The 9,952-nt window shown below is 56.0% G+C and overlaps 1 protein-coding gene across 3 annotated transcripts in view; it reads left to right on the forward strand.

Moving 5' to 3' along the window:
* WDR87 (WD repeat domain 87) overlaps positions 1-9,732 on the forward strand; it is a 28,630-nt gene extending 18,898 nt beyond the window's left edge. For all 3 annotated transcript variants that reach the window (XM_082230926.1, XM_082230928.1, XM_082230927.1), the window contains exons 6-8: positions 2,715-2,926; positions 3,762-4,114; positions 5,859-9,732. In XM_082230926.1, the coding sequence (XP_082087052.1) occupies positions 2,715-2,926; positions 3,762-4,114; positions 5,859-9,532 (4,239 nt within the window). In that variant the 3' untranslated portion in view covers positions 9,533-9,732. The remainder of the gene's footprint in view (positions 1-2,714; positions 2,927-3,761; positions 4,115-5,858) is intronic.
* Positions 9,733-9,952: the final 220 nt, after the last annotated feature.

Consider the following 9,952-nt stretch of genomic DNA (forward strand, 5'->3'; position numbering starts at 1 on the left):
GGAGTTGCCCCCTCAATCCCATATCGTCCCGTCCCAGCCAGAGGACCTCTGTCTTCGAAGGATTTAACTTCAACCGGCTCCCACGTAACCATCCAGCCACAGCTTCCAAGCATCTGATCAGTGTGTCTGAGGCCAAGTCAGGATGGCCATCCATCAACAGATAGAGTTGGGTGTCATCGGCATACTGATGGCAGCCCAGCCCAAAACTCCGGACAAGCTGGGCGAGGGGGCGCATAAAGATGTTAAAAAGCATCGGGGAGAGAATCGCACCCTGAGGCACTCCACACACCAAGGAGTGGCGGGATGACAGTTCCCCCCCAAGCGCCACCCTCTGTCCCCGACCAGAGAGAAACGAGCGCAGCCATTGAAGGACTGCGCCCTGGATCCCCACGTCGGCGACGCGGTGGTCCAAAAGTTCGTGATCGACCATGTCGAAAGCTGCTGACAGATCTAGAAGAATCAGCAGCCCCGACCCGCCTCGATCCAGCTGTCTACGGAGATCATCTGTTAGGGCGACCAGAGCCGTCTCGGTCCCATGACCAGCGCGGAAGCCGGACTGGAATGGATCCAGAGCCGATGTTTCATCCAGAAACCTACCAAGCTGTTCAGCAACCGCTCTCTCAATCACCTTGCCCAGGAATGGAAGATTCGAAACTGGGCGGTAATTGGATAGATCTAAGGGATCTAATGATGTTTTCTTTAAGAGCGGACGCACCACTGCCTCCTTCAGTTCCCCTGGGAATGTCCCGGTGCCAAGGGACAAATTGATGATATCCCCCAGGGGGGCCCGCACCTCGTCTGGACATGCTCTAATCAGCCAAGACGGGCACGGGTCGAGAGGACAAGTGGTGGGCTTTCCAGCTCGGAGGAGTCTGTCCACATCGGCTGGGGATATCCGGTCAAAGTGGTCCAATACTGGACCCGAGGACAGTCGAGGGGCCTCCAGTTCTTTTATTGTATCCAAATTGGCAGGGAGGTCATGGCGGAGTGACAGGACCTTCTCCGCAAAAAAGCTCGCAAATGCCTCACAGCTATGTGTCGAATTGTTATTTAAATTTGGCTGTCCTTCGAGGGACGTTAAAGACCGAATTATACTAAATAATTGTGCCGGGCGAGAGCTAGCGGATGCAATGGAGGCCGAGAAGTAGGACTTCTTGGCGGCCTTCACTGCCATCTCGTAGGTTTTCATAAAAACCCTATAAGATGTTCTTGAGGCTCCGTCACGGGCACCCCGCCATACTCGCTCTAGCCGTCTGAGGTCCCGCTTCATTTTCCGGAGCTCCTCAGTAAACCAGGGAGCCCGGTTTCTGCGGGGTCGCAGAGGGCGCTTAGGTGCAATCTCATTGATGGCTGCCAGGAGCTGGGTATTCCAGCCCTCAACAAGCTCAGTCAATGAGTCGCCAGGGGGAGAAAGGTCCCGCAAGGCTTGACGGAATCTATCAGGGTCCATCAGCCTCCGCGGGCGAGCCCAAATCGGCTCACCACCTAAGCAGGGTGGGGGTGGAACATCAATCCTGGCTTTCAGAGCATAGTGATCCGACCATGGCACCTTCATCGAAGGAGACAGGATCACATCTATACCGACGCCAAAGATCAGATCCAGCGTGTGGCCTGCTTGATGTGTGGGGCCCGAAACAAACTGGGAGAGCCCTAGTGTCGCCATGGAAGACACCAGGTCCAGAGCCTGTGAGGAGGGAGTGGCATCGGCATGGATGTTGAAGTCCCCCAATACCAATAGGTTAGGGAACTCCAAGGCCCAGCCGGCCACCGCCTCCAGCAGGCCTGACAGGGTGGCTGCTGGTGCGCTAGGTGGCCGGTACACCAGCCAGACAGCCAAGCTCACCTCGGAGCCCCACACTAGGCCAACACATTCAATGCCGGGGATCGATGGCGGTGGTAGAGCCCTGAAAGAACAGTCTTCCCGGATTAATAATGCCACCCCTCCCCCCCGGCCCACAGTCCGTGACTGGTGGAGGACGGAGAAACCCGGGGGCGCCATCTCTCGTAAGGTAACAGTTACCCCTTCGCGCACCCAGGTCTCCGTCACACAAGCCAGGTCGACCCCCTGCGAGATGATGAAATCTCGCAGGGTGGCGGTTTTGTTGCCTATAGACCTGGCATTGCACAACACCAGTGACGGAGGTGAGTAATCCTTTCTCACCCTACCCTCGTCTCTCGGGATGGGGCGCAGATTGGAAGGGGTACGAGCATATCCGTATCTCGATCCCCTTCGCCTATGCCATCTGCCCCCACCGCCATACCTCCCTCGCCCCTCCACAGTAGGAATCCCAGGCCTCATACTCGCCTCCATTTACAAAGTATAAAAGCAAACAAACAAACAAACAGGAAAAAAAAAACAATTACACCAAAGCAAAACCAATCCCCACCCCACTCAACAAACCGTCCCACCCCAACCCAAAATAAAACAAAACAAATAAGAATACATGGATAAAAAACCACCGTTTCTGGTGGTACAACAAAGTAAAAAATAAAAACACTGGAAGGAATTTTTTTATTTATTTTGCAAACTTTATTATGCAACACCAGTAGGAGGTTGGTCACGGGTATTAGCATCTTCTGGAGGGGGGACCAAGGCTGGCTTTCCCTCTAGCCATGCCAAAGGCTGCGGCAGAGTCTGGGCTTTGGTCCAGACCCAGGCGCTGGCCCCTGAGCTCATGTGTATGAGGATATGGACCCCTGTTCTTGCTCCACAGGTGAGGATGAGGCTGGCAGCCTGGGAGGCCTTAGGGAAGATGGACCTGCTGAGTGAACAGGAAGTGGTCCCCCTGGCCCGAGCCCTGCTGGACGAGAACAAGAAAGTGCGTGACCTGGCCCGGTCACTGCTGGACTCTGTGGCTGGCATCACGGACAAATTTGTCCTGAAGAAGGAGATGCAGCGGATGGCGGATTCCAGCCTGGTAGACTTGTAAGTGTCTCCTCTGAGGCGTGAGTGGGGTATCCCTGACCCCCAAAGCAACACCCCCTGTGGCTCGGAGGAGCTTCCTGGAAGGGTCTCTTTTGCAGCTTCTGGCAAAGTTAGACTCAGCTGTTCCCTGCCCAATTGGGTTATGATGCTGCTCTGTGCTGTACCCAGGTGTAGGCTATGACTGAGCATGAGGTGCTTAAAGGTGGGCCTCACATGACACACACCCAGCACATTTGCACAGAGCGGTGTGTGTCCAATTAGCCAATAGCAGAAGCCCTGAAGTAGTTAAAACATCCCCTCAATGAGATGAACAGCAGGACTGAGATGTTTTGAAAGGGAATAAGATATTTTGCTTTGCAGTGGGGAGATTTACTAGAGGGTAGGGAAAGATCTGCCATAAGCCAAAGGCCTGGACCCCCCCACCCCCATTCCTCTGGGGCCCTCCTCTCAATTTTACCCCTCCTTCAGCTATTTACTCTTTGCTCCAAGGGATGTGGGTGGTGCTGTGGTCTAAACCACTGAGCCTCTTGGGCTTGCCGCTTGTCCATCCGAAGGTCTGCGGTTCGAATCTGCTCTACGGTGGTGAGCTCCCATTGCTCGGTCCCTGCTCCTGCCAGCCTAGCAGTTCGAAAGCACACCAGTGCAAGTAGATAAATAGGTACCTCTGTGGTGGGAAGGTAAATGGTGTTTCTGTGCACTCTGGCACTCGTCACAAGCTGTCTGTTGTCAAATGCTGGCTCCCCCCGCCTGAAAAGTGAGGTGAGCGCCGCACCCCGTAGTCACCTTTGACTGGACTTAACCACCCAGGGGTCTTTTACTTCTTTGCTCCTTCCAGGTCTTCATTTGGTCGCGATCAAAGCGCCTTCCCTCGCAGAGTGCGGGCTGCCGGCATCATGGCAGAGACAGCGGATGAAGCGAAGGTTGCTCTGACAGAAGGAGCACAGAAGCTGATGACTCGGGTTGAGAACCAGCTAACAGCCAATCTGTTCTTGATGAACGAGATCCCACCCAAAGTAGTCCGCGACCGCCGCTCCACCGTTTCCCGTCTTAGGTCACCATCCGAGGGAACATCTGTAGACTTTACCACCCCTGAAACCCTTCCCGTTGGACAGGCGCGGTGGCTGGGAATCTTTGGCAGGCCTGAGAGGAGAGCTGTGCCTGTTGCTGCCCCTTTTGCCCCTGAAAGAGGCAAGTACGAACCCCTGCCTAGAGAGGGCATCTTGAAGCGTTGTTGCTGGGAGGAGTGCCATTCGCAGGCTGGCCACCATCCTCTGGGGCTATCACCTGCTTAGGCTCCCTGGTAGGTCAGGCTGTCCTGACTTGGACTGGCAACCTGTGGCCAGTGTCCAATGAAGTGGGTTTGTCTCCCTTTTCACTTGCACAAGCAGCCTTGAATCCCGTGGTAGAAAGTTGTGGAATGACTGACACTTCCACTTGCGCTGCACTTAGGAAGCACGAGTCCCCCTTGCCTCATTCCTTTCCAGGGAAACCTGCTCTTTAGTGAGAGATCAGAACCAGTGTCACTCCAGGAAAACATCAAAACCGTTCGCATTAAATAGCAGTTTTCCTGCAGGGAAAGCAGAGGCACAAGAGGAAGTGTGTGTTGGAGTAACTGGACATGGAAGATGGGGTTCATTTCCCCCATGAGCAAAAATCTCCCCGTGTACGTGATAAGTCAACAGGTGCAAGGTCAGCCAAGCCAGTTGCTATGGCAATGGCCCAGTGTCACCTATGTAAGTGATTCAGGCATGGCAGCTCATTAGTCAGTGAGTCTGTCCGTGAATCAAATTCTGCACTACATCTTGAAGCTGGGGCAATGGAGATACTTCGTGCTTGTGCAGTATGGCGTTTCCGTGCGCTCTGGCTTCTGTCACAGTGTTCCGTTGCGCCAGAAGCGGTTTAGTCGTGCTGGCCACATGACCCGGAAAGCTGTCTGTGGACAAACCAGATCTCTCAGTCTGAAAGCAAGATGAGCGCTGCAACCCTTTGACAGGGCCTTTGACCGTTGCCTTTGACTGGGCTTAATGGTCCAGGGGTCCTTTACTTTTTTTTACATCTGTGTCTTCAAAGCCTACAAGCTGTATGTACCGTATTTTTCGCTCTATAGGATGCACTTTTCCCCCTGCAAAAATGAAGGGGAAATGTGTGTGCGTCCTATAGAGCGAATGCAGGCTTTCGCTGAAGCCTGGAGAGCGAGAGGGGTCGGTGCGCACCGACCCCTCTCGCTCCCCGGGCTTCAGACAGCTATCCGCAAGCCTTCGGAGCGCGGCGGGAGTTCCCACCGGGCTCTGGAGGCTTGCGGATAGCAGCCTGAAGCATGAAGCCTGGGGAGTGCAGCGCCAACTCCCACTGCGCTCCCCGGGCTTCAGGCAGCTATCAGCAAACCTTCGGAGTGCGCCCCCAGCCCCACAAGCTCCGGGAGCGGCGGCAAGGCTGCGTGCAACCTTGCCGCTGCTCCCAGACCTGTTCTGGGGGCTGGGCTCAGGGGAAGCTCGGGCTTCCCCCGCCCCAGCCCCGCGGCTAAACAGGAAGCCAAGACAGCGAGTGGGATCCATCCCGGCTGGAAAGGTTGTGTGTGGCTAAAGAGGAAGCCAAGACAGCCAGCGGGATGGATCCGGCTCGCTGTCTTGGCTTCTTTGCTCTTTGGGGCTGGGGGGGGATAATTCCCCCCTTTATTCCCCCCCCCCTATTTCCCGGCCCTATGGTCTGGTGCGCCCTATGGAGCGAAAAATACGGTACATATCAATGTCCAGAACTATATTACTGAAGCCTTGTCTTCTGCAACAGTAAACCGTTTTGGACCTGAAGCCACCTCTGTGTGGTGAGTGGGATGGGGGACAACTTCTGCTACATAGGTATCTTCCCTCAGATTCCTGACATTATTCTGCCCATGTCTCTGGTTAATCTCACTCCTTTCCTTGTCCCTTCACAGCTGGTGGCGATAAGCTCCCCAGGATCCCTCAAGCACGAGGCAAGGGGCTCACTGTGCCAGGAGTGAGTGGAACAGGACTGGAGGAGCGCAGCCCCAGCCTCAGCCCCACCCCCAGCATGGCCACCGCCACCGCCAGCTCCAGCAGCTCCAGCTTCAGCAGCACCAGCAGTGGCTCCACGTGGCGGGAGGTGCGGCTTGAAAGGCGGGAGCTCAGGGCAAAGGAGAAGGAGAAGAAGGAGAAGGAGAAGGAGAAACGGATCAGGCCCAAGGTCCTTCCCACCGTTCCCCACGAGGCCCCGAAGGTGTTCAAGGTGCGCAAGAAGGCCCAGCCCATCCTCTTGCAGCGGCGTGACACTCGCACCCAGCTCTACACTGAGATGCTGAAGCACCAGAGGGACAGGAAGGACTTGCAGGCGGCCGCCCTCCCAACATCGGAACTCAAGCCAGATACCGTTCTGCCGCCTAAACCCAGTCAGGTGGGTGTCCCCACCCTGCCACCAGTGCCCACCAAAGGCAGCCTCATTGACCCTAACCAGGAGTACAGCTCTGACAAGACCAAGTGGCGTGCCGACCTCCACAAGCTGTTGATGCTCCGCATCGGCCCCCACATAGAGGGCCGCACTGCGGCTGAGGACCTCCTGGCCTCGGCCCGGTATGCCCTGGCTGGCCGCACCATGTCCTGGGAGGACATTGTCAACATCAGCCAGTCCCTCCTCACTTCCCAGGAGAAGGCAGCCGTTGATGAAAAGGCGTGGGCAGCATATATAGAGCGTCTGCAAAAGCCCAGAGGAAGAGTGTCGTTGCCCCAGCCTTCCACGGAGAGCCTGGAGAAGGTGGTGGGAGTCACGAAGAAGCAAGAGGAGTTCAGCAGTTCGGAGACAGAGTTTGAGAGTGAGAGTGAGGAGGAATTCATTAGGGGGAAGGGAGTAAGAGAGCATGGAGAAGCCGGACGAAAGAAGCGAAAGAAGAGAGGCCGGACGGCTGGAGAACAGGAGGGGAAGTCAGCCTCCGACAAAGAAGTGGCAGGGAAAGTGGTGGCGAAGGCGGTTAAAGGGAAATCGTATGACTCACTCCGGGGAAAGGAGCGGGAGGTGGCCAGGACGAGAATGCGAGAGGCGATCAAGGAAAGAGAGGCGGCCAGGGAAAGGGAGCTGGAGGCGGCCAGGGAAAGGGAGCACGAGGAGGCCAAGGCAAGGGAGCTGGAGGCAGAAGCCATGGCAAGGGAGCGAGAGGTGGCCAGGGCGAGAGAGCGGGAGCTGGCCCGGCGGAGGGAGCGGGAGCGGGAGGCAGCTGCAAGGAAACGGAAGAGATTGGGGAAGCTGGTTGACAAAGACAGAGAGGGCCTGGAGGCGCCAGAGCTGGCCAGGAGAGAAGCCCTGAAGCCCATCCTCAGGGAGTCGGAAAGGAAGCTGGTCGGGATGACCGAGAGCGCCCTGGCTGAGGTGAGGGGAAAGGCCCAAGAGAGGATGATGAAGGAGCTCAAGGAGAGAGCATTGGCCGAAGCCCAGCGCCTGGCCAAGGAAGATGTGAAGGCGAAGGCGCTGGGCGAAGCCAGGGACCTGGCCCTGGTCGAAGCCAAGGAGCAGGCGATGCTCAAAGCACGGAAGATGGCCATGGCGGAAGAATGGGAAAAGGTGATGGCTGAGGCACGCAGTAAGGCACAGGCAGAGCTGGAGGAGAGGGTGATGGCCGAGGCGATTAAGATAGCCCAGGCCGAGAATAAAGAGGGGGAGGAGGCCAAGGAAAGGATCCGGGAACTGCTCAGCTCAGTAGTGCTGGAAGTGGACGAGGCCAGGGTCCTGGAGCTGGCCAAGGAAATGGGCTTGGTAGTGGATGAGGAGAGGATACAGGAGCTGCTCAAGGAAATTGCCTTGGAGGTGGACGAGGCGAGAGTCCAGGAGCTGGCAGAGTTAAGGCGTGAAGAACTGGTGGAGGCCATCGCTCAGAGGCTGGCTAAGGAAAAAATGTTGGGCCTGTCTGAGTCGAAACTCAAGGAGCTCATTGAGGCCAAAGCCATGGAGATGGCCCAGGCAAGAACGAGGGCCCTGGAGGGAGAGGGGGAAGAGGAGGAAGAAGTTGGAGAAATGGCTGAAAGAAGAAAGAAAATGGTGGCTAAAAGAGTTATCCATCGGGGGGAGGAAGGGGAAGAGTGGGACTGGGAGTGGGAGGAGCTGGAGAAGAAGGAGGAAGGAGATGAAATGTGGGAAGACCTAGTAGAGAAGACCTTTGAGTTCCTCAATGATGAGGAGAGAGAGGCTCTGATAGCCCTATGGGAGGAAGAAGCGACTCCAAAGCTAGAAGACGACCAACTTGAGCTTTCAGAACATGCTCAACTGTTCTTGGACATCCTGACTCAGCCAGAGAAGCTGGAGTCCAGTGACGCCGCTACCTACAAGCGCCTCTTCCAAGTGGTGTCCATGCTTGAGGTTTCTTCGGGGGTGGAAGCCGAGGCCCTGGCAGGGGCTTTGCTGCAGAAAGCACAGCAGATCTTACAGAAAGGGGAGGAGATGAAGGGGCTCTTGAGCAAAGGGCACTCTGCTCTGCTGCAACAGCTCAAAGAAGCAGTGGAGGCCTACCAGATCTGGAACACTGATTCCCAGGAGCTTACAGCCAAGATGGAGACCCTTCAGAAGACCGCCCTGACGGTGTTGAAGGCGAGGAACCTGAAGGTAAAGCTGCAGAAAGAGTCCAGGAAGAGATCCTTGTGGGAGAGCATGAAGAAGGAGTGGACGGAGGAGAAAGGCAAATTTATTAAGAAGAGTTTCCTGAACAAGAGGCTGAAGGAAGCCATAAAGAAACTGAAGGCTGAGGAAGAAAAGGCTGAGCAAGGAAGAATAGAGCAGCTGCGAATGGAAAGGCGCCTCAAATTCAGATCCCAGCCCATTGTGCTAGGTGAGGTGGAGAAGGAGAAAGACATGGAGAGGCCAGAGAGGGAGAGGAAGGAGGCGGACGAGGAGGAGAAGCAGAAGAGAGGAGAGCTTGGCAGGAGCTCAAGCAAGATAACGTGGTCCCTGGCGGGGAAGGAGAAGGCCTGGAAGGACATCATGCAGACGGAGGGGCTGCCCATGGCCGCCACTATTATCCGGCCAAAGAAGTACCGGCTTCCACACGGCTCTCTGTACAGACGTGGCCAGCCAAAAGTGCGATTCCGTCGGCGGAGCCTCACCAGGGGTCCCCTTAAGCACGCCTTCCGCCTGTATGAAGACAAAGGGGTTGACTGGGAGAGGTTCATGAAGCTCTACCAGTCCCTCATGGTCCTGAAGGAGCAGAAGGGGGGCATCGAGTCGTTAGCGTGGCAGGAGCAGACCACCAAGCTGCTAGACCTCTACGGCTTGACCAACCCGCTCATCCATGCCATGACGCAGCAGCTGCTGCTAGGAGACCGCAGAGAGCGCATATACGTCAAGGGCAGCGCCCTGAGGATGCGGAAGGCGCAAGCTGGTTTGGGGGCAAGGATACTCTACGAGATGATCCATCACTCGGTTCGGCTCCCCCCCAGGCTTCCCACCTGGCATGGCATCATCCCGCTCAGCTATCAGAACAACGTGCACACCTTCAAGGTCCGGGGCATCACCCGCTATGGCACCCTGTCCCTCAAGTGGAAGACCACCGTTGCCAGGGGAAAGGCCTCCAAGCTCCGCCTCTACGTCCATTCAGGCTCCCAGAGCAAATAGCTGCCCTTGTTTGTTTTGTTCTTTAACCCAGAGAGAAATATATAGATTTGTATGTATGTGATATTCTTTTCTACTGAATCTTTTTGAGAGTCGCATCAGACATCCCTCAGCGAGCTGCCTTGAAAGGGATTCTCAAGGTGTTTCCAGGGCAGGGAATGATCCTTGAAGTGCCCAGTGGAAGAAACATGACATAGATGCCATCTGCAGTTGCCGTTTTGAGTTCTTACTGTTAGAGAAGGCGCCTAGTTAAACTGTGGAGCAGGAAGCAATGATGGTCACCAACCTAAGTAAAGGTAAAGGGACCCCTGACCATTAGGTCCAGTCGTGGCCGACTCTGGGCTTGCGGCGCTCATCTCGCTTTATTGGCCGAGGGAGCCGGCGTACAGCTTCCGGGTCATGTGGCCAGCATGACTACGCTGC

This window comes from Podarcis vaucheri (assembly GCF_965113315.1).
Source record: "Podarcis vaucheri genome assembly, chromosome: 7".
NCBI classification, from domain to species: Eukaryota; Metazoa; Chordata; class Lepidosauria; order Squamata; family Lacertidae; genus Podarcis; species Podarcis vaucheri.